The 25834-nt window shown below is 38.8% G+C and overlaps 1 protein-coding gene across 1 annotated transcript in view; it reads right to left on the reverse strand.

Moving 5' to 3' along the window:
• The window catches only part of LOC117701816 (neprilysin), a 79867-nt gene extending 57188 nt beyond the window's left edge, over positions 1 to 22679 (reverse strand). The window contains exons 1-2 of the mRNA XM_034493240.2: positions 22510 to 22679; positions 21793 to 21828 (exon numbers count right to left, since the gene is read on the reverse strand). Of these exons, the coding sequence (XP_034349131.1) occupies positions 21793 to 21828; positions 22510 to 22669 (196 nt within the window). The 5' untranslated portion in view covers positions 22670 to 22679. The remainder of the gene's footprint in view (positions 1 to 21792; positions 21829 to 22509) is intronic.
• Positions 22680 to 25834: the final 3155 nt, after the last annotated feature.

Raw genomic sequence — 25834 nt, forward strand, 5'->3', positions numbered from 1 at the left:
AGGCTTCACATACTTCACTGATGTAAGCCTCCACCCTCTCCTGCCCATACCCTATCTATAATCTAGTTTCCTCTGGGTGTTCAGGATGTATGGAGGAAGGTGCATTTTTCCTGTCTTCCATCATCTCACCCACTCTGTGTCTCAAGCATGGCTTCTTGTATCTCCATGCCTCACACAACAGCCTGACTTTTCACTTTATGCAGCCCAAATTGTGCTGTGTTGAGAATCAACTCTCTTCATTAATACCCAAGAGATACTTTTGTTGGCATCTCAGGAGGATGCTTGGCCATTCAGCAGAAAGTTGAACATTCTACCAGTCTTTCAGACATGATTGTATAATGGTGGGTTTTCTGCTAAAAGACAGAATTCTGGGGACTCTGCCACACCTGTCTTAAGAAGAGGCAGTGCTAGGGATATAGCTCAATGGCTAAGTACTTGTCCAGTGAGATACTATAACTCCAATATCACCTGAAAGGTGGGGCAGTCTTTGGTATATCTTTGAATGTCATGTCACAAGGTCTCTCCTTTTCTATCTGTTCTCTGTTTTCCAAGAATACTAATAGTATGCTAATTAAAAACAGGATTTAGAACACTGCAAATGACAAAATATTTTAATGTTTACATGAGAACATTTCCTAGATAAAAGTTTTCTGGTCCTGTACACTAGCAACCTCCACATTTGTCACATGCTCCTGGGGCAAGTGCCAGTGAAAGAAAGAAAGCCAACAATCAGGATGATTGCAATAGCAGCAAATGAATACAGCGTATAGCACAGCAGTACTTTCTCATAGGATTTGTTTTTTTAAACTCAATTCCTACCTAGCAGGTCATCAATCCTTTCCCAAAGGAATGGAGAATAAATCCTTGGTAATTTCAAAGCAAATATTGGTGATTCTTATTGATGGGGGATCTGATGCATATAAATGTGGAGCTGGGCAGAGAGTGGAGGCTAGGAAGTCACCGCCATCTTGTCCTTGACCTGGGGAACACATGGAGGAGACAGACAGACAGACAAACAGACAGACAGACAGACAGTGGGGCGGGGGGGACCTTGTCTTTTGAACTAGGCAGGAGATAGACAGTAGCTAAGTGTCAAAGGGGAGAAGCTAACCGGGAACATGTGGAGAGAGAAAAAGAGGGGATGGGGGACAGAGAGAGAGACAGAGAGACAGAGAGGTGGGAGAAAGGCCTAGGTCTGAACCTATGCTTGATTTGTATGTTTCTATGCATGGATCCTACTTAGTATATACCAGTCACCTCTGGCATGGGACTAAAGGCCTGTACAAAGATCCTTGGCTACAGTCTGCTCACTTGGCTTAGTGAGGATGGGTATGAACAGACATAGAAACATCCTTCTGTTTTCTACACATCTGGGAATATCTGTAATGGAGCCTGAGTTGTTGATTTGGGGGTTAAAAGTAAATTTTAGTGACAAGGCAAATTATCAAACATGGGGTTCACAAATAGTGAAGATATTTGGATTTTGGGGGGAAAATTATAAAAATAGGCGAAGGGAGCAACACAAGCAAAACCTAGTATATACAACATCTATTTCTCAATCACTATGTCATTTAAAAACTTTCTGTCACTATGAATTAGATCAGGTATCTGTTTATAACACATATACTAAATAGACATCTCTCTTTAGTCTGTGACAAATTTTCTTTATTGACTATTCTTGTTCTGCCCTGAAGAGGGGTTTAGGGAATTGCATGGAAGCAAGCAAGCAAGCAAACAAACAAACAAACAAACAAAATAAAACAAAAAAAATGTGCTCAGCTTGTTCTTTTCAAATTGCTCCAAGCCTTCTTAAGCCTTCTGATACCTAGTCCCAAACAACATTTTGATGTAAGTATCTTAAAATAACTGAATTCTCTAAAAGTATCCAAAGGAGGTCAAAGAAAAGTTAGAACAGCCAGCAGCAGATGCTTCCTGTAAAAACTTTAAGTCATTCATTTATGACCAAACCTTGTTTTCCCTATCATTAAGGGCTTTATTAACAGACAAGAAACCTGTTATTACTTATGAGGCAATTTATGCTAAGTAAAGAAAATCTTCTTTGACAACCTTCTGAAGGTAATGGTGGCTCCATTCCTCCCCTGTACCTCCACCTTAGCCCTCAACCAGTGCAAAGGCAGAGCTGTAACGTTTAGAATGAACACAGGCAGCACAGGGAAATAGAAAGTGATCACCATTTAGAAGGCAACAGTATGCAAACTAGAATCTAGAGGCCATTCCTGAAAAGAAAATGACCCTAATGCCAATAAGAATCAAACAGCTTTCATTACACACACTCTGGGTTCTTTCACAATCCACTTCTAATTTGTAATGAAGAAAATCCGTGCCTGCAAATTGCTTTTATGTTGCTTTGGCTGAAGAAAGGTGGGGTGTGGAGGTACTGAATTAATTTACACACTGGTTTATCTGTAAGTTCAAATACTTCTGTGAGCCAGTCTTTATGCTCCAGCCCATGCAGTCTAATGCTAAGACTTACAATTGCTTAACTGGTCAGCACTGAGAAAAGTCATCACTGGGTCTGAGATGCTATAGCTTAGTTGCTGTAGTGCTTACCCAGCATGCCCAAAGCCCTAGGTTGAATCCCTAGCACCACTTAACGCTGTTGTGGTGGCCCATGTCTGCAACCTCAGAATGCATAGGCAAGCCATGAGTACTAGAAGGTCAGGTTCACCTGCACAGCAGGTCAACTGCACAGCAAGTTCAAGGATAGCCTGGGATACAGAAGACTCTGAGAAAGAAAAACTGAGCATAGCCACACAACTATTCAAACTCTGAGGATGATCTATGGAAAACCTTTGTATACAGCCAATGTACCTTGTACATCTGTACTCTCAAGAAGGAGATGGTGCCCTGTCTTGAAGACTAAATTAGTCTATAACTATACTTCATATACTGATGTTCCTTGAGTTACAACTGGATCCTGATAAACTCATCAGACATGAAAAATATAATTAAGTAGCAAACACGTTTAATACACTCAAGCTACGTAGCATTGTAGCTTAGTCAGAGGCATGATCACATGGCTGCCTGGGAGCTTGCTGCAGCTGGCCAGCATTTTGGGAAAGTGTCAGACAAGCTATCACTAACCTGAGAAAAGACCATATTATAATTTCTAGAAGTATAATTTCTAAAGAAGATACTGTCTAATTCACACCCAGTGCATAGGCTGTGTATTAATTATCTTTCATTGCTGTGAGCAAACTACTTGACAGACATTACTAAAGACACAGGATTTGTTCTGATTCAGTTTCAGGAGACTGAGCCCAGTATGGTAGGGAAGGCACAGCAGAACAGTTTAGTTCATAGCACAGTGGAGCAGAAGCCAAGAGAAGAAGATGGCCACTCTGGCTTTCTCTCTCTCTCTCTCCCTCTCTCCTCCTCTCCTCCTCTCCTCCTCTCCTCCTCTCCTCCTCTCCTCCTCTCCTCCTCTCCTCCTCTCCTCCTCTCCTCCTCTCCTCCTCTCCTCTCTCTCTCTCTCTCTCTCTCTCTCTCTCTCTCTCTCTCTCTCTCTTTCTTTCTTTCTTTTTCACCTTCTATTTGGTCTGGGAACCTAGCCCATGTGAGGATGAGGCAATCCACATTCTAGGCAGGTCTTCCCCTTGAGTTACTCCTCATTGGAAACACCTTCCAACATATATCCAGATCTGTGACTCAATCTCTGAACTGGTAATTCTAAATGTAGTGAAATCAATAATGAAGACTAACTATGTCAATACAGATATGAACACCTATATGTGCTCTCATGCACATACACACAGGTACAAACTTATCCATCACAAACCTGGAATCCATACACCATCAGATTTACAGACAAAAGGACAATTAGAGGGGTTTCAATGGCATTTAAATGTAATCATCATAATAGTAACAACAACAGAAACCAGTGTTCACCAAGCACTGAACTTCGAACTAAACACGTTCATAAAACCTTTGAAGTTTGTATTCATTTCGATTTTCAACAGTAAATATAGTTTGTTGTCATTTTGATGTATAAACAAACATTCTGGATAAGTTATTTGCAACCCCAATCACACCACTTGTAAATGGGAAAGTGGATCAGACTCACGATGCACAATCTGTATTCAAGTAGCGAATATAACTCTAATGTATAAGAAATCTATGCACAGGGGGGTTATATGCCAAATGCAACAAAGGTGAATTGAGACGGACTGTCAGTCTAATTTGAAGCTAATGTTTTCTTTCTGCTGTTGTTCTGCTGTAAAACCAGATAACACGCACACACAAACGCTCATGCACGAGTGCCCTGGATTTCAGTACCTTCAATTCTAATGGTCCTATAATGATAATTTGTTGTTGGCTTTCCCCAAAATAAATGAAAATCCTCAGGGTTATCTCATAGTCCATTTCAGTGAGTGGCTCACAGCCAAGAGAGGGCCAACAGTAATTTTCCTCTAGAGATGCCTTCAAAATTCCCAACCAAAACACATGCTGATAATAAAGAAAAGCAGTGTGACGGTGTTACAGTTAACTTGAAGTGCCATGAATCTAAAAATAGTTTTGCTTTTCTAGGTGTGATTTGCATTTTGAATCCTAAAAGACTGCTGGCAAAAGCTATTAGGGATAATACTGACATTTAAATGATATATCACTTAAACTACGGTACAAAGTTTGCTTATAATGATAAAGAATAACAATGTTCCTTTTTAAACACTAAAGCTCTGAAAGGTCACGAAAAGTCTTCACTGTTCCCTTGGTAACTCTTGGGATAGATCTCCAGCTCCTAGACCCACCCATGTACCTCCTGTTTAAACAGCTTATTTTGAGTCATGTGTTGGTCAAAGATGACCAACAGAGTTCAGTGATTTGCAATTACGAAGAGGAACTCAAAGCATCCTGCTCTTGCGTCAGTTTTTGCTAGGGAGTGGTACATAGAAAGGTCAAGCCAGGTCATGATGCTTCGGGAATGCTGTCAAAAGGTAAAATGCTGTCAAAAGGTTCTTCCCTAGTGAGCGCTATTAAACTGTGTATCTATTAATAAGCTAAGAACTGAGGTGACATAAGACTGTTTAGCTCCATACATTTCTATTTTAACTAAGTAGATTGTCCTTTTCTATTAGAGAAGACCTAAAGAATTATGCTAAATGATTTGCCTTCTCCAAAGGAAAGGTTTCTCCTCAGGAATAGTGGAAACACTCTGAAACTTTTCATTTTATTTCACCAAAATTTTTATGTACCATCATTGACACAATATTATTTGTTGACGAGTAAACCTTGGTGGAAAAACAGATGCAATCCCAAAGCTCAGAGAACTGTAGGCTTTCATCTTAAATAAGATGATTTTCTTTCTATTGCAAGAGAAGGGAACCGTAATACATTGTCTGTCATGCAGCTATGAAGGGTTCCTTGATTAGGCTCAGGGCTCGTTTTCAATTCTCCAACTTACCCAGGGATCAAATGACAAGAAAATTCCTACTTTATATGTCACCTAAGGTTAGTTGTTTGCAATGTGCTCCTGGAAACAAGAGAGATGTTACATATATGAAGGAGGAATTTGAATTGGTATTTTATGAATAAGGCAGATAGGGATAGAAGACTATGGTTGTTGAAAGCAGTCATGCTTAGCAATATAAGGGCATCTCAAGTGAGAACTCAGGGGTTTAGATAAAAGAGCAGAAATATTGAGAATCATGGGGACAGAGCAAACTGGCACTGAAAAAGAAACCTAGGCTGGTTGAGACTTTGGTCTCAGAAATTGGCAGTTCTTCCCCAAGTAGATGGTTAAGTGAAAACTCTCTTGACGACAGAAAAATTGTGGGCCCAGAAACGTGCATGACTACTGAAACTGTTTCCTCATTGGCCAAAATCTAGCTTAGGAGAAAGAGTTCGAAAGGCAAATGAAATCACAGGAGGAGAGATAACTACTAGTAAAGGAGATGCATCAGCCAGAAACTGGCAACCTTTTCAGGTTCATGCAGAACTACGAAACCTGACTTCCAGGCAGGACCTCGGGAGAAGACTGAAAATTCTTTTTCCCTGCCCAACTTTGTGGATCAGGTGCACCGACAAATCACCTAGCATAGGCGAATGGCTGGGGACTTCAAGATAAGGCATTGAGGAACATGTGCATATATTCTACCAACTTCTAATAACTGTGCCCATGTTCCTTGTTAGTTACTGAAAAATGGGATGGTGAATAAGGTCAAAATTATTAAACTTACATTTCAGTAAGGTGCAAACCACACATTGTTCAACTGGTACTTCTAGGTAAAGTATGTATGTACTCTGGTACTGAAGAAGGCCTCTTTCTGGTTTCTCAATTCATGATATCTGAGAAATAACTCTGAATGTATCTTGAGGTGACCCAAAGATTATTAAAACATTGATAATTGTAAGAACACTCAGAATAAAGATTTGAATCCCACTACCCAGTACATAAAAACTAGTCCATAATGGATACTCCCCCCAAAATCTTTTATTCTTAGTTACCTTAGCTTTATCTGTTGTCTATAAACTAAAACCCACACATAAATAAAAAATGCCAAATAAAAATGACTGTCATGTGCTCATTTAGTTAAATAGGCAGTATCTGAAAATTATGAACTTTATGTTTACTAAATAAGGCAAAATGGATTCCTCCTTTCTTTACAACTTTAAAATTCATAGATTGTAGTGGCAATTACCTGATGAACTGTCAAGACCCTTGGCTTTCTTTGCTGGACTGCAAAGAAACAGTTCCTTCTAATGAAGGAACACTCTCTATATTAAAAGTTCTCCATTTATATAAACAGGACTGGTGGTGGGGGTGTCAGAGCAGACCAGTGAGACGGAATACTGGTTTAGAGAGATTGTAAGTGATCAAGCATGGAAGAAGCTTCCCACTAAGAGCAACAGGAAGAAGCAGGTCATGAGCCGAGGGCAGCTGGAAGGAAATGGCAGACCAGCAACTTAGGTGTGGAGACCTAAGGAGCCTGCAGCAATTCAGCTTCTGGGTAAAGGTTATGAGGTGAGGAATCCGGCTAGATTCAGTCTCTGCGGGACAAAAGAAACCAGCAGAAACTCACTGGCCAGATTGGGGAATGAGCCAGGAGTGAAGTCCTCAAGAGACTAGACTAGAAACCAAGGACAGGAGCAGGGGGTCAAAGGCAGATCAGCACAGGGCTGACTGGATATGGAGACACTGAGTCACTGACCTTGGACCCAGTGAGCCCAGGCTGGAATGAAGATGAGCTAGCTCTTAGGCCTCACATGGAGTATTGGTACACTGTCAATTTTCCACATCTCTCTGCTTATTTTCAATGACTTTGTGTTCTTAACCTTAGTTGGTATGAGTATAATAGTGTTTTAAAAATGGGTACGTTTATTATTCTTCTTTTCAAGGTTTAGCTTGTGTCATTTCTTCTCAAACATACTGTCAGAGGACTTGCTCCAGAATATGATGTACACTGTTTTTTTTTTTTTTTTTTTTTTTTTTTTTACAAATTCACAGGTGAGTTCACAAATACGTGTATATTACCATTATAAGAGTTCAAGGAACTATGAAGAAAATACATTTTAAGTCACATATATTGTTGCTATTTTGATTCTTGCCTTCAGTTAGGATAATTTTTAATGCCTCTATACATGTGTTTTTGGAATAATGAGCTCATTTCGCTTCAGAATACCGAAGGTAGAAAAAGCATCTAAATTTCATCTGATTAAATTCATTATACCAGAAAATTAAGCCAAAGAATTTTACAGATCTTGGGGGAAATATTTGTCAGTAATGACTTGATCACCCGTATGATTATAAGTCTTTGGCAATTTGAGAGTTTTGTAAGAATTCCATTTGCTCTAGCTAGAGGGAAATTTTTTGAATCAGAGCTGTGCAGTGCAGTCTACACAGTGGAAATCTGCTCTGAACCATTGAGTGGCTCCTTGGAAGAGTGACAAATGAGAGCAAGGGTTTAGAGGTACCAAGGTCTAAGACGTCCAGTGGAAAGTTTGCTGATAGCTGCATTTGGGACCTAGGGAATGAAAGGCACCTAGGGATCTAACTTCCTCTGACAAGTCCATGGCCCACACAGTCTGGTTGTAGCAGAAACAACACAAAGATCAACACAAGTGAAAAGCATTGCAAAGGTTCTTCCGTCAGTGAAAGACAGACATCTAGACAGCCAGAGAAAGAAAAGTAAGATAGCAAATCGCTGAATTCTGTACCACTAGAGTAGGCAAAAAGAGACTGCATCCACACCATGCAGATACCCAGGCTTTGCACCCAGATCCAGGCGAGTGGCATTCCTGAGGGACAAGACATCCATCTTCTTCATCTTCTTATACACCTTACCTTTTGCTATTTTTTCTTCTTTATTGGATATTTTATTTACATTTCAGATGTTATCCTCTTTTCCCACCCCCCCATTTTGCTATTTTTAATTAAATTTTTAAAATTTCTATCTTACTTTGTCCTTCACCATATGTCTGTGTAGGGTATAAAAGTTTAGTCCATTTCTCTTTCTTTTGCTTTTACAGTCGCCTTACTTCATTTCTAATTTTGTAGGCCATCTTTGTCCTGCCTTTGCTGTGTTCTCTTCCTTTCTGTATTCTATTCTTCAGACAAGCTCTCCCATGGGTATAGGTGAGCTTGGTGTTGTGGTCTCCCTGTTTCAGTGTCCCATGCAAGGAATGTTTCTGGTTGTCTGATGTGATTTTGCCACTTTCTCTTCTTCCTCTTCCTTTGGCTGGAGTGGCCCCACTTCTCCATGTCCTTACTGTTTCCCCTCTTTATTTACTTCTGTCTCCTCTATTTTTCTTTACTGCCCCAAAGCCAATTTGTAGTCCCACCATGCTTATTTAGTCTTTTAGGGCTAGCCCTTTGAAATGAGTGTCCTGGTATATACTTTGCTAAATGTTCCTTTGTTTGCTCAAATCTTTTGAGGTTAGAGGAAGTGATTTCAATTCATTACTTCAGGGCTATCCTTCAGTTGTGGTTCATTATTTCAGGGCTATCCTTCAGTTGTGGTTGCTTCTGGGCTTAGTATTCTATTCTTATGGATTAGAATTAATCTGATTCACAGAATTAACTCATGATGATGGCTATATTACTAGAAGATTTACAGAGTCAGTGTCACCCCCATCAAAATTAAGAATAGGCATCACAGAAATAGGGGAAAAATCCTAAAATTTTGAACAGCCAAAACAATCCTGAGCAAAAATGAACAGTGCTAGAGGTTTTACAGTGTCACAAAAATGTAAGTTTATATTATAACACAGGGTGACAGTTACAAAATCAGCATAGCACTATCACCGAGACAGACAGACATACAGACTAATTGAATGGGACAGACCAGCTGGCTACAAACCCACACAGCTACAGTCACCCAACTGTTAACAAAGGTGCCCAAAATATGCTTTGGAAAACAGATAAGTCAACAAATAGTTCTAGATACACTGGACTTCCACACATAGAAGAAGGAAAACTGCTAGATGCTGTCTTTCACACTGCCCAAAAAGTTAGCTGACAACCAGCCAAAGACTTTAACATAAGGCCTTGAAAAGTCTAAAGTTGTAGAGGGAAACACTAAGATAACGCACAGGCAATGACTTTTGAGAAAGAACTTCAGTAGCTCAAAGAATAATTCCAGTAATTTGCAAATGGGATTATGTGAAATCAAGGAAGCCTCTGAAGAACAGAAGCAAAAACTGCATGGGGACAGCTTACAACATGGGGAAGATCCTTGCCAGGTACACATCTGACAGAGAATTGATATCTTAAACTATAAAGAACTCAACGAAACAATCTAATAAATAATAGACAAATGAAAAAACCAGACAGACAGTTCTCAAAAAGTAAAGAACAATAAATAAATATATAAAATTGCCAATAAATATGTAAAATCCTTATCTTGTAGCTGCAAGGAGCTCCAGTTCAAAAGGACATTGAGACTCCATCTCCTCCCATCAGGATGGCTATTATTATTTTTAAATTAATTTATTCACTTTACATCCCAATATCAGTCCCCCTTCTCCTGCCACTCCCTCTTTGGAACCTCTTCCCCCTTCTCGTTTCCTCTAAGAAGGGGGATCCTCCTGAGGATCATCCCCCTTCCCCTTCTCCTCTGAGAAGGGGTACCCTGCTGAGGATCATTCCTACCCAGTACATTACCTCAGTACATTAGTCACTGCCAGACTAGAGGACTAGGAGCATCCTCTCTTACAGAGGCCAGATAAGATGGCCCAGTTAGGGAAATGGGATCCACAGGCAGGCAACATTTCAGGAATAGTCACACTCTAGCTGTTGGGGTCTTGCATGAAGCCCAATCTGCACATCTGTTACCTATGTGTGGGGTTGGGGCTAGATCCCGTTCATGATCACGCTTTGGTTGGTGGTTCAGTTTCTCAGAGCCCTAAGCATCCAAGTTAGTTGACTCTGTTTGTCTTCCCATGGAGCCCCTATCTTCTTTGGGTTCTGCCTACCAGATACACAGGGACAAAGATAGAGCAGAGTTGGAGAGAATGATCAACCAAATAACTAGCCAAACTTGAGAACCATCACATGGGCAAGCACCCATCCCTCACACTACTAATGATACTATGTTATGCTTGCAGACAGGAGTCTAACGTAACTGTCCTCTGAGAGGCTCCACTCAGCAGGTGACTGAGACAGATACAGATACCCACAGTCAAACAGTGGATGAAGCTGGGGGGGGGGTGTCTAATGGAAGACTCATGGTAGCCATTATTTTTTTAAAAATGCTGGTGAGAATCCAGGGGGAAAAAAAAGACTTTTCTAGTGTTGTATCCAGTGCTGGAGGGGGTGTAAATCAGTACAAGCATAATGGCAATTATCTTAGATGTTCCTCAACTATTAAAAACACAATTATCATATATTTCAGGTATGCCAGACCTGAAAATGTATCCTGCTGAATCTAAATTAGCACTTGGCATTAATACCTGAACATCCATATTTAGCGCAGCACCATTCACAATAACCAATACAGAATCAGCCTAGGTTTCCACCAACAGATGACTGGATACAGAAATACAATGGGGTTTTATCCAGCCATAAAGAACAAGGAAATGATGGTGTTTGCTAATAGTTACCTAATAATTCATTTCAGCAAGCTTCCTGATCATCTAGCCAGCACAGTGACTCTGACTCCTTTGTTTCCTTCATGGCTAAGACATGAAAGTCTGTAATCAGACTCCTGGGGGTGAAGAATGGAGGGGAGCAACCTGACTTCTGAATTGCAACAACTGTTTGTTTTTTTAATTCTAAAGAATGATCATGCCTCTGAGAAATGTTTAAACAAACACTTTAATAAGTTTCTGATTAATTTTGAAGCTTTATCTGGAGGACAGAAAGATACATTTAAATGAATCATTAATAATTCTATTACCACAGAGTCCCATAACAATATGCCATGCAGTGGGCCTGCCAGCATCTTCCCTGAACACACTGTTTATGCTTTCGAGAGATATAATCATCTACGACAGCAGCACGTGAATCAAACCCCTAATCTGTATGAACAGATCATGTGGCACGTCCTGTGATTCTCAAACCTTAGTCTTAATCAGCTAATGCGTCCCTCCCTTTAGAAAAGTGGCATCCTCAAACTCACCCCTAGATGGAAGAAAGGTTTGGTCTGTGAGAGAAAAAAAAATTGGGGAAAACATTTCTGAAGGCAGCTTCTCCAAGAAGATAGGAGTATGTGAAGTTCTAAGCCTGCTCCAGAAGGTGCTTTCTAATTCTCTGGCTTAAGCGAAATGGCTTCCTGGGGAGCTCTCTCATCTGCACTCTATCCTGAGACAGTACTCAGTGTCAACCTGCAAAACCAGCATTCTATTATCACTGTGCCAAATCGGAGTCAGCACGCTACAGCACTTATTAAGGTCTCTGCCATTCAATCACCCCAGCCTCCCCTGCTTTATCTGTCATCTCCTGACTCCTGAGGCATTCATTTCTGCTTATTAAAGGCTTTGGCACCCTCCTCTCAGTCTGTGCGTCCACACCTGTCTTTGCAGGTGGCATTGGGGATGTGTGAACCACTGCTATGATGGAGCTAAGAATTTCTTACAGCTCTGAGCACTCCTGACTATCACCTTTACTCCACATCAGCGTGTTTTCTCAGCATTCTGAGGTGATTGCCAGCCTTTTCCAGGATTCTACTCAACTTACATTTACTACAGCCAGCTGTGAGAACAGAATTGTTCTCCTCATGTACAAAACTGTGAAGTGGTGACCACTCACTCAGCTTCCTATGCTTCTAGCTCCTCATGTGCACTCATTTGAACCATCACTGTCTCCAACCTCCAACACCCAGAAGAGAGGAAGAACAGAGAAAGAGGAGACTCCTTTAAGAGGTCTGCTGGCACATTCCCCCTGCCCCTAGAACACTTTTGCTATAGCGGTCACCATTTCTGCATCTTCCACCAGAATCCCTGACATTGTTCTTTCTGCTTTAGTATTATCTTACTCTGGCTCTCGGCTGTGTTTAATCCGATTGTGGATTGTGTAGTCACTTCAATTTTGACATCTGCATTTCCATTTGCTTGAGTGACTTCTCCCCTGGATGGCTTGATTACAGAATTGTCCGTCTCTTTTGAAAGAGTTTCTTTTCATTTCCAAACATGTTGCTTTATCCAATGTCATTCTGGGCTATCTCCTTCCTGGAATCTCAACTGTATTACCCATGGGACAATGATTTTATCTTCATCCCCAACTTCCTTGAACCCCACTACACAAACAAAATACAATTACCACAAATTTAAATGACCTCAAGGCAAATTCCTGCCTACAGGTTGCTTACATATTTATACATTCTTCCTTGGGTATGCTGGCTTGGTGGGCGGCTTCACCCACCATCCAGTCTTCCAAGTCAAATGCTTGTATAATATATTTTTTTTACTTTTTCTTATCACCTTGTCTGTTTGTCTGAAGACTATGTCTAACGAACTCTATATAAATGCCCAATTTTATGCATTAGTATATGTGAATATTGTAACCTCAGAACTAGGCAACTGTAGTCCTCATCCAGATCAGTTTAAGAGGCTTAGTTCCTGTCCCTAGCCATTCTTTGGTTATAATAAAATATACAGTGATCCTTCAGCACCGAAGAGCATGTCACATGTCTCATTTAAAACTATTCTTTCTCTGATTTCCCATTGCTGCAGAAAGAAATTCTAAATACTTTAAAATGGATTACACAGCCCAGATGATGCTCCCCTCACTATGGATGATTACACAGCACAGTTGATGCTCATCTCACTTGTCAATGCCAACAGTCAACACTTCCCCGTTTGTCACCACCACAGCTCTTCATACACATCATTTCTACCTTAGCCTTACATGCATCCTCTCAGTATCTCAGTCTTGACATGCTTCCCATCACACTCTGCTGTGTCAGCTCTCCATATGCCCTTTGACTTTGCTGGTCTTATCAAGCTCTTTCTCGCTGAAAGGCTATTCCCTGCTCTAGGTAAATATTTGCCTTCGTATTAATAGGATAATAAGGATGTACCTTCTTTGAAAAACACAAATGTCTAGGAAATTCTTAGTCACACTAATATCTGTTTATTAAGTTGGCTTACATTGCTTTTCCTCCTAACAGAAAGAACACTAAACTGGAAAGACAGTGTTGTGTGTAGCTATGTGGGTATGTTTTAAAACCTTCTCAAATTATTCCACTAAGGTGCTATAGTTGGAAATCATGGTTTCTTTATTGCTTTTCAGACTCCTTGGCACAAATCAACATGCTAGGAATTTGCTAAAATCACCACTGCAAATTCAGTAAGGCTTAGGTAGACCCTGGGAATGAGCATTTCTGAATGTTCCCAGCTGATGCTGATATGCTTTGAACAAACATCATACTCTGAAAAAGGGATTCAGCCATTGTCCTCCTGCCTCAGTCCTCTAGATTACTTACTTTTAAATTTTAATCAGGGAGAGAGTAAGTCTTAAGGACCAGCATGGATGAGCACAGAGTAGTTAGATTTCCTAATGAGGATGGGCATTGGGAGATTCTGTGTTATTTTTTTTTTTCTTTTTCTTTTACAGAAGGTGGACTTAAGTGCTTGTTTCTGCTTGAGCTCATTTTAACCTGGCCAAATGCTATACTGTCCTCCCCTATGTAATTAAGACTATAGCTACCAAAGAAAATACCAAGAAATGATAAAACACCTTTAACATTAGAGTATTCAAAGTCAGTCTCTCTTTTTTTCTCTATGGTTTTATGTGTGTTTGTTGTTGAGTACCTATTTCTACTGTCATAATGTTTATTTAAAAATAGTTTTATTTAATTTTCAATGAAAATATTTAAATGTTACATTTGTTATATTCTTGAAATAAGATGGTAAATAAAACATACCTGAGCCTATACCCATGGTGCAGTTCCCCAGAAGATGAGCAGTACGAAATGAGCTGTCATTTGTCTTTGCTTTTTAGTTGTAAAATGAGACTTTTTTAATTTCAGTTTTGCAGATAAGGAAAATGAAATGCAGCAAACCTAAAATGACTTAATTAAGATCACCCACCAATAACACAGGATGTGGCCAGAACTTACACACCAGCTCTCTGATGCTAAAAGTTTCTTAGTGGAAAAAGAAGGCAGGAAGCTTTCAGATGACTGAGCTTTAATTATTCATGACACTTACATCTCTTTTAAAATGAAATTTGCAAACTTTTCCTGCACATTTCTCTTGCTGGAATTGGTTCTTTTCATCTGATTATTAATTGGTATTATTCCTAAACTATGTATCAACGAATAATCAAAGTGGGTCTCCTAGTTTGATTTATGTTGCTTTGATAAAACACCAAGACTAAAACTAACTTGGGAAAGAAAGGGCTTATTTGGCTTACAAGTTACAGTCCATCATGGAGGGAAGCCAGGGCAGGAGCTCAAAGTCGAAACCTGGAGGCAAGCAGATGCCATGAGGGGTTGCTGTTTTCTGCCTTGTTTCCCTGTCCTTGCTCAGTTATGTTTCTTAAATGACCCACACCCAGCTGCCCCGCAGTAGATAAAGCCCTCCCATAGTAATCAACAATCAAGAAAATGCCCACAGATACATCCATAGGCCAACCTGATGGAGGAAGTTCCCCAAATAAAATTACTTCTTCCTACAAATATCTAGATTTCTATCAAATTTGCAAAAACAGTGACAATGGCATTTCAGAGAGGTGTAAAATAAATTTCTATTTGTTTGATTAGAAAGAAAAGTTGGGGTTAGAAAAAATACTAAAGAAATCTAGTTAATACAAAGAAGCCTATAATTGCAGGTTAAAAACAAATCTGGCTGACTTCTACCAGTTAAGCTGAAAAAGGGCCTTTTGCATCATATCTGTCTCGGGAGGACAAACCCTGGTGTCTTTTCCCTGGTGGCTGCTATATGTGGGCCTACCAATCTACTGTGTGTCAGATCAGATGGTCACATATCTCTGTAAGTCAAACCTCAGGAGATGGCAGCCATGCCTCCAGCACCCAATTTTGAAATCATTTAAATTCCTTGGTTAGGTTTCCAGAGACTTCTCATCATAATAATCCTAATTCAGTCAGTTAATGATGGACTCATTCCAAGATATGCACCTTTAAATGATTTCAGAAGACATTGTACAGCATAGTCATAAGCACAGTCATACTTAGTTTGTACAGCATAGTATACAAACTAAGATGACTGTGATGTTACAGAGCAATGTGGTCCAGCAGGACATACACATGTTGTATAGGCACCTCATCATTGATTGAAGTATGCTCTGCACATGACTGACCAAGCAATAGGAGCTATTCAATGTATACTTTCTAGCTAATGTTTTGTAGTGAAAACTGAGTCGTTAATCTTGTGAATCAATTATCATAATATGAGAATTACTTCTTATGTATGGATTTCTTTCTCACACTTGGAGAAGGTATTTATTCAGCTATTCTGGAGAATTCCTTTAGTAGGTATTATGAAAGGATGTTTTAAAAGAGAGAGAATACTAGGGTCTAAGAACAGAATAAAAATACTAGCCTACCCCCCACTTCTCCTTTGCTAAATGGTCTTAAAGAATGACAATTTTAGGACTTAAGTTGGGAAATTTTCCTCTGATGATTCTTTTTAATGTTCTATTTTCAACTTTTTTCATATAATATACTAATTTTATCATCCTGAGCTGCACATCAGGCAGAAGAATTGACAAAGAGCACCAGGCTGCCCTTTTCTGTGCAGGACAAAGCAGGACTTCAACAGCACATGGTTGTTACCATGTCTCTCACTCCTTCTCAGTGTTTTCACAATCAGGACCCTCATAAAATCAGTGACTACAGTAAATGTAATGTAAATTCAACATATTTACAAACACATGATTTTTACAGCTTTAACGCTGACACTTGAAGTCTAAGGAAACCTACTAGATACGATTACTCCTCACACACTAAATGATTAATTTAACTTATCTACATTTTTCATCCCTCAGCCCCACCTAAAAAAGGTATGTTATGCTAGTGTTTTAACTTTTTCACAGATGATAAGAATGTGTGTGTTGCGGCTAAGGGAATTGGCTCCCTTTCTTTAAAAAAGGATTTAAATGAAGGATGTCAATTTGTTAATTTTGACTGGAGACATTTTAAGGAGGTGTAACTACTGATCTCCTTCAGTACTATGTATATCAAGGAAATCCCCGGAAGTGAGTTTCTCCATGATACACTGAAACCTCCTCAAAGACATGTTCAGTACACTTAACTGCCTGTAGGATTTTTTTTTTTCAAACGCACATAATAAAACAGCCTCATCTGCTCTAGAAGCTTGGTGCAGGACTTGCAAACCCTAAAAGTCAGCTTACAGTCCTTCCTGTATTAGTGTACCCCATTTTTCTACATGGAGTATACATTGTGTTAATGGGCAGATGACAGAGACTAGAGTCTTTAGGGAACAGAGATGCCCTATCAGAAGGTGAGTTAGTGCTAAGGTACTTCATCTGAGGTATTACCACCATCTGGCACTTATAAAAATGACCACATATTGGAATATTCATTTTGCTTCAGACTTGTAGGCCAAGGCATACAAAAATGATAATGAAATCAGAATGTGAATTCATTATCTCACTGTGATAAATATTTCAAGTGGACAGACTATCCCCTTTCCTAGCGTTGGTAATTAACTCTTCATCAAAGTCTGCTTGGTAAGCACAGAAGTAAAGTAAAAGAAAGTCCCAGATTATAGTCTATCTTCCCTCTTGCTCCATCCAAGTCTTTATGCTCTCCAGGCCTTTTTCTCAGTGTTCCCTGGCAATTGTACAGTGTATAAACTGTACGACAGAACAGTTCACTCTTCTGAACTCCGTGGCTCTTGTGTCTTAACCTGGATTCTCTAGATTCTGTACAGTTTAGGGTCACTCTGCCAACAATTGCTTCTTTGGAGCCTCCTGTTGGGTACATGGATGTATCCTTCAGAGGTACATAAACAGAAATTTAACCTCCTTAAACTGAGCTATGGTGTCTAGAAATGAGACCTTTATAAGAAGGAGATTGGGATTTCATCTGGTCAAGAGGATGAAGCCTCCATGATGACTTTATAAGAAAAGGAAAGATGACAGAGTACACCTATGTGTGCTCCCTTTCTTTCCTCGGATACTGTAGTGCTTTGCACGCATGAAGGCATCAACTGAGCCATAAGAGCTGGTAGCCAGATAAAGTTCTGTACTGTAGAAAGTAACCCAGGCTCAGATATTTCATTATAGTGATGCAAAAATAGACTAACAGATACCTGCATTAGTCTGGAATTTTCTGTGTTATGATGGGGTCTAAGAGATATTTAAACATTTCTCCACCTAGATTCCATCTTTCTTCATCATCTTACATTTTTTTTTTAGCCCCACATACTAGCAAAAGAGGAAGCATCTGTGCCTCTAAACTGTTACACAAGCCTAGAGTTTTGAAAGTTTCAATCACTCTTGATCTCCATTGAAACAACATAGAGAAGTAGTTATGAGTACAGGCTCTGGAGCCATGTTGCCTGGGTTGAAGTCCTAGCCCAAGTCAGTTCACCTATGAGAAGAAGATATAATAGCACATACCTCAGACATATTATCTTACAGTTCTAGAAGTCAGAAGTCTACAAAGGATCGGAGAAACTAAATTTCTTCTGCATGCTTCGGGGACACCCACTCACTCTGCTTTCTAGACTCCAGTGGTAATACTGGCTATAATACTGAAGTCTCTGCTTCCCTTGCTCCTGTGGTGGCATAGATGCTCTGCTCTCTTTGTCTTATAAGGACCTTTATAACTACACTGGGCCATCTTTCCATTTCAAACTCTTTAGTTTAGCCACACCCACCCACTCCACCTTTTTAAAAGCCCTGTTGGCATGTAAAATGATGTATAAGGAATATATTCGGAATCAGATAGGAGGATGATTATTTTACTTACAAAATGAAAAGACTGATGACATCAGGTTGTTTAAAACAGCACTATTCTACTGACGTTATTCAACTGCCTTTAAAGAACATTTGATAATATATAAAGACTTTTTCTTTTGGGCCGTTGCAATGGGATGGCAGAACTTGCCACTGAGCAGCTAGTGGCTAGAAACTGGGAGTGCTGTTGAACATTTTATAATGCCAGCATCCTCTGTGAAGAATTGCCCATACCAAATGTCAGCAATGATGAGATCAAGAAACTTTGACTTAAAACATAAGATTTGGGAAAATTTTTTTAGTTAGAAAGGTTACAGTGCAAAAGATGTCTGTTACTGAACTTAGAACTACATACAGAAATCTACAGAATCGCATGCAAACTCTGTCTCTCTAAGTTTTTCACACTGTTAAGTGTCAAATAAATGATAAATGACATCCTTTTATGCTAAAATTTCCAGCTTTGCCTTACCTTGTTATTTGTTGAGTAGTGTTTGTTTTATTGAGATCTGGCCAACCTCATGGAATCACATATAAGCAAATAAAAGGATGCACTGTAAACATTTCGTTATATGTATTACAAAAATCACAGATGCTCAGATCCAAAATATATAAATCCCATAGACTTCAGTAACCAGTTTTCCCCTCAGTGTGGTTTTCCTTCTAGTCCTTGAAATACACTTGTCAGGAAGTTCCTGCACACTGGAGAACATTAGAACCTTGTTTTCAATTAAAGTAACCATCTTGTCTACTTCTCAAATTTTAAGAATTTCTGTGCTCAGGTTTGAACTTTCCAAGTCACTTAAAATGACTGTAGAATTGCTACTAGGACACTCTCCTTTTCTCAACACATTTCCTGCCTTTCTTTTTATCACCTACTCTTCTCTGCTCACTCTCGTATATTCCTTTCTTCAGTCTAAGATTTTATCTATTGATTTCTTTATTTGAAAAAGAGTTTCAAATAAAGTGACAGAATGATTCATAGATGTGTGTGTGTGTGTGTGTGTGTGTGTGCGTGTGTGCACACGAGTCTGTCTGTCTGTCTGTGCATGTGTAAGAGCATGAGAGAGCAGAATGCAAACATGAAGTGAGGAGCATGTGATCTTCACCCTTTTCTCCTGGTAAAAAAAAAAAAAAAAACCAGTAGCTCTGAATCAGAAAATGTCCTAACAGCTTGTAGCCCAACAGAGCAAAGTGATTTGAAGGCCAGCTACACCACAGAGGCTGCTTCTATTGCCTTCACATGTCTCTGCCAAGACAATGCTCTTGAAACACTTTATACTTGTCATGATTTCCAGGTTATACTTTTAAGAATAAAGGTTAAATAAAGTTTGGCAGATTGATACTTGGCAAACATTATTTAAAACCCATATTCTTAAATATCAAGTCACATGTAAGGTTTCAGACACCAGCTATCACTTCATGAGGTGGTTACTACTACAAGACTCTACCAGATCCCTGGGGAAAATCTCGTGTACAGGTTTGTAAACATCTGCTTATGTAGTCAAAGAATCCAACCTTTTCAAAAGGAAAACGCAGGAAGAATGATAGAAGAGAAGGAAAAAACCTATGGGTTAAGAGATTTAAGAGCCATGTCAAGTGTCCTAAGGACAGAAGAACTAACCATTACAGGTCAGGATGTAATTCTAAGTTTCTTAAAACAGGAGCATATGCCAGGACAACTGGCAGAAAGAAGGAGGAATGGGAGGACCTGGGGAAGGAGGAAATGGGAACCTCAGCGACCTCAGCTCATGTTAACTTTTCTGTACTGACCCTAGGCATCTCTCAACCAGTCTGTCTGTATAGTTATTTCCCTGGGGAATAGAAACATGTTTTTGTTTCTGATTAAAACCACTGGACAGGAAAGTGCATGCTGTTAGACTGAACAGTAAATGGCTATAATCCAGTCTACAACCAGGTCTTTCTTAGGCTCCCTGTGTCAAACACCATGATGGAGGGTGGATGACTATCACAATAGAGACCTAGAGCAAAGTATCTATTCAAACAGCAATGCAGATTGCCAAAGGGCACACACTCAGCACATTAGACCGCAGCCTAGAACCTCATGGTAATTTCCTATAATTATATTGCCAAGTTTAAAGAATAACAAACGTCAGATAGGAACAGAGCTGACTGCCAAAGGTTAAGGAGTGTATCCCAGGGTGTTGTACCCAGATACATCTTTCTTCTCCTTGTAGAAAGGTCAAGAGCTCTTCTTGTTTTCTCACAATACAGTAATTGCTGTGACTTAAATAGCTGCATGAATTTCTATTCCTTATCTTATTTCTTCTAGTCTAATTATTAATGTCGTCTTAAGTTCATCCTCTGTTACTCTTTTTTTTTTCCTTTTGGGGACTTAAATAGTCCCAAAGTTTCTACTGTTACCCATAAACTAGGAGATTCCAAAGCCCAACTCTTACTTCTCAGGCATCATTTCTGCTATTTCCCACAGTCCATCTTCACCTGGAAGTTATGCCTGGGTTATAACACACATATCATAATTTGTCTCCTGGCTTCTGTACTTGTGTGATAGTTGACACGGTCCTCCTCAGTCCTTTGGATTCTATAACACGACATCCCTTTCAACTCAGTCATCTCCTTCATTTAATTTACCAACTCACTCTTGAGTCACCCAATTCACCATCACTGTTGGTCTTAGCACCACTGGGTTCTACCACAGACCAAGTTCTGCAGCTCATGCCTGCCTGACCATGGCATCTCTTCCTTGCTCTCCCCCTCACGTGATCTCTTCTTAGTCAGCCCTTTCACAATCATCTGTCAGCTGTTGCTCAGTCACTAAGCCGTTCAAGACAATATTCCTCCTTTATCATGCCTCTCTACTTTTATTGCTTTTCAAGAGCATGGTCTTGCACGCATATGTGTTATGGATTAAATCTAAAGCTGGGGGAAGCCAAATAGTCCAGTGCTCTACCACCACATTGCATCCCCATACCCATGATTTATTCTTTTTTTTCCCCTCTTGTTTATACTTTTCTCTTTTATAGTTTTAAAATCTCGAATCCTACCTCACTCCTAGGCCCTTTCACATCTTTACCTCCCTCCCCAACCTTCTCTCTCTGTCTGTTTCTGTCTTTCTATCTCTCTCTGTCTTTCTCCCTCTCTCATGAATTGTATGTCATTCTTTTCTTAATTCACAGCCTTCTGATTACTTATAGTTAATCACAGGCTCACCCGTCCAGTGTTCAATTTATCTCTCTAACTCCATAGCAGGAGACACAAAACAGATATAATTTGTTATCATTGTAGAGTAGTGACACATCTCAGAATATTTCAGTTGATTAATTTACTATTATATACATTTTGATTTTTTTGTTGACATAAGTTCAATAAGCATGCATATGAAAAGGGTAAAAGTACACATCTCCATTAACAATTGCTTTTTAAATGTTATATATTAACCGCAATCAGTAAATGAAAAAACATTTTCCTACCTGATTTTATGCAGTCTGATGATTTGCAAATACCATCTAGAAAAAAAGAGAATAGATCTATAGTATTGATAATAACATTTTCCAGGTTATTTTTACCTTGTGTTATTAAAATTTCTGCCAATTAGGTAAGTATAATACTAAACATTATATACTATTTTTACTAATTAAAAACTAAAGAAAGAATAAAAGGGAAATGCTAAATTTAAGGATGGCTACAAAGAAAAAACACACTGTTGTACCATATTCACCAACTAAACTCTGGAAATATTAAATTAAAGGAGCTGAATGCTTCATTCATCATTCTGCAATCATGTTTTCCCATTAAAGAGCCAACTTTTACTAAGTCATAGTGCAAAAAAACTTCCAAGACTCAAATTTCAAGTCCTTAGACTCCCATGAAACTTTCAGAATTTCAGTGACACAACAGAAATTGATTAATGGCTATTACTGAAGCTTGACATAAAATTGTGTATATTTTGATTAAACAAAATTACACAAGTCTCATAAACATGAACATACTGAATATGCTTTGCAATTAATAACTTAGCTCTAACATATGGATAGTGTACTTTAGTGTTCATTGCTTTAACATATAGATCTGGATCTACTAAGTGAATCTATGCATCATCCAAGTGTATCGAGGTGAACGGTGAAAGGATGCAAACAGGACTGGTTCCCTTTTGCACTGGCTTCTGTGTGGGCGTGGGAGACGCTCACCATCATAGGTTGCATAGAGAGCAATCATTGTCACAGCTATGATAGTCAGGAGCAAGACAAGCACAGAGAGGCTGATCTCCAGTGGAGTCCATCGCTGTTTCTTCTTTGGCTTTGGAGCATTGATATCAGTTATATCCATCTGACTTTCTGATCTTCCCATCACCTAAAATCTGTAAAATATACATATAAATATAAAACCATTATAAATAGACAATAAAAGCATATGCAAGCATTTTAGAAGAAGCATATCTGTATGTATGTATGTATGTATGTATATAGTTAATATGGCTAAATAAGAGTTCAATTTATTTTAAATTAGAAAAAACTCAGTTTGCTTAAAGTCAAAATATTAAAGATAGAAGCAAAAATATAAAGAATATACATACACTCTGATTGGGCCTAGGACCAATCAACTTTTCTATTCTTTTGTTTTTAAATTACACACACACACACACACACACACACACACACACACACACACACACACAGGTGCATGAGATTTTAAGGAAGAATATACCTATGTATATCTATTACTGAAGATCCCAGAAAGAGTTGTTTAAATACTCACATTACTTCTGATATTCATGAACAAATAATTGTTGAATCATCATTAAGAAAGTTTTAAACTCACTCGTATGAACTTTAGACTGTTAAAGGTTAGCTTCATATCTTGCTCCAATGGTTTCTTTTATAAGTTAAAAAAAATCAATGACTAATACCTTAAAGTTTTAACTAAGCAGAAATACAAAATGCAAATACAGATAAAAACCAAAAGGAATTAATGCTTGAAAGTAGTTTATTTTACCTTGAAAACAACTTGTATTTTTAAAGTTCTAAATTACTTCCCCTGCAGATAAGGGTATCTCTGAATGGGTTAAACAGCATTTTGAAGATAGTTACTAAATGGACAAAAAGTGTCTTATATTTCATAATGAAATCATCAATATTTATTGTGTGATCGAAAGAGAAAAAAACATGATTAAGAAGATTCTCCTTTGTAGGTCAGCATATCATTTGCAGAATATATAGTTAACTTATAATTAATTAAAAATATTAATACTTCTAACTCTAAGCGGGGTTTTTGGAGTTATTTTTAGATGTTAGGTATTTTTTTTTATGTTTTATACATTTGCTCTCCTGTTCTCTACAGAGTGAATGTTAATACCCCAATTCCACACTCTGGAAAGTTAGAAAACAGAAGACTCAATTAGTTTGCTCGAGCTGACACAGCTAGGCAATACTACGTAAGAAACATTTGGCCACAATTTGAATGTAACAGTGTCATGTAAAGTAAAAGCTACTTTAGACATTCATATAGACATTTATGGTGAAAAACTAAGGGTATACATGGCCAAGTATTACATCCCATAGTTTCTTTAGAGGCCAGGTGGTTCTTTAAAAATTTCTGAACAGAGCTTGCAGCAGCATCAATCTTATGCATGACTTCAAGAAAGAACTTACACAACAGGTTAGCTGGTTTGGGCTCAATACAAATTAACCATAGAACTTGGCTGCTAGATGAAGCCATTGTTCAGAAATGTTCTCATCAGAAAAGACTTTCCTCGAACAGTTACACGTCCTCAGGGATGCATTTGTAGAAACTGAGGCACTATGCAAAGTAGAAAATGACTACAGATTTGAAGTATTGTTGAGACTCAGCAGAGAAGTAGAGATTTGTTTTCTCTAGTGACATATCAATAATAAAACACACATGGTCAGTAAAAAACTGAATACAAAGTCTTAAGCAGTTCGTCCTCCTGATTATATTATATTCTAAGCAAGGACTATCAAATAAAAATACTTTACTGGACAATGAAAACCGTGTCTGTTCAATAAAAGTGGAATGTAATGTACCTGAATGGTGAAATGCCTTATTTAATGGTTATGTAACTTATGTTAGCTTAGCCTCACGGCTCCTGGGGCGATGATATAGCATTGCATTGATCGTACTGCTGATTTAATAGTAGTGGTGGCTGAGCAAAGAGAAGACAGGGACAAATTTAATACTTTCTCCTTTAACAGAGAAGTAAGCATAAAAGAACAGATTCCTGGACCCCTAGAATTTGAGTATTAACACATCTACTTGAGGATTTTCCCCACTGCCCTTAAAATGTTTAAATAAAGAGCTGCCTTTTTATCTGTTTCTTTTGTCTTTTGTTGTTGTCGTTTGTTTTTGATTTTGTCCTTTCTAGAAGCCCCAATCAGAGCTAGTGAGTCTGTAAAGTCAAGCTTGGAGCAGGAGCGACCGATCGGTTTAAGTCAAAGTGCTCTCTGGCGCCACCAAGCTTCTTGGAGAGGGAAAACTGGTAGGCGGGCATTTCTCAGTTCTGGGTTACTGCTTCTTGACTCCCTCTTTATCCTTGAGCAGGGTGACAAGGTATCTGGATTCTTAACAGTTAGGTATATAAAGCTGTAGGAGAAGCTACAAGGAAACAAATAGTGTAATGTAAATAAGCTATTTAGTCCTTTAACCTGCATCAAAGGAAATCATTTTTAAGTAAAAATTTCGTTCTTCATCAACCTTTTTTGTAAAGATTTTGCAACTCTTCAGAAGTCCTTTTTTCCTCTTAGTACTACTTTTTTGACATTGGTCGAAAGCAGAAATGCTTTAATACTAACCTCCTTATTAACTTTGTCCTTCATTTTCACTTAATTCTAGACAATTCATTATCTTGTAATAAGAAAATCCAAACCAGAATACCCCAAGAAGGAACAGATCACAAATCTTCAGTTACCTAAAGATCCAATCTAACCACAGCCAAACACCTTTAAAAAATCAGTGATGCAGAGACAGGCAGATCAGAACACAAAACATGGGACAAAGTCAATGCATGCAGTAGAATACGCAAACGCATAGCTAAGTTCTTAAAATGTTTCACCTGAACTGGAAATTTGTTAAAGCTCTTAAACTAAGAAGCAAATGCCAACACAGACATATGAGAACAGAGAATCTGGAGTTCAGACTCAACAGAAACTCCACGAAACGTCAACTTGGCAACATCAGCAAAAGAACACAATGCTGTTTTGTTTGGGTATAAGATGTATTTCAAGGCATCAGCATCAACAAACGTCAAATTATGAAACCTGAAATATAACTGATCGGTTAAAGAGAAAGGTGGAGCAAAGCAATTTTCATAGTCAGGACACAAATGATACTGCGACAATACATGTCTGTAAGTCCCCGTGGTGGTGTTTTGGGGTTACAGTTTGCATTAATAGAAATTGAGGCAGAGTAGAAAGAAGCCTGCTTCATATTTAGATTGTGTCTGAGGAAGCTGAAGTAGGAAGTTATTCAGAAGACAGCTTGTCCCCCCCCCCCCCCCCC

The sequence above is a fragment of the Arvicanthis niloticus genome, unplaced genomic scaffold, assembly GCF_011762505.2.
Source record: "Arvicanthis niloticus isolate mArvNil1 unplaced genomic scaffold, mArvNil1.pat.X pat_scaffold_255_arrow_ctg1, whole genome shotgun sequence".
Lineage (NCBI taxonomy): Eukaryota > Metazoa > Chordata > Mammalia > Rodentia > Muridae > Arvicanthis > Arvicanthis niloticus.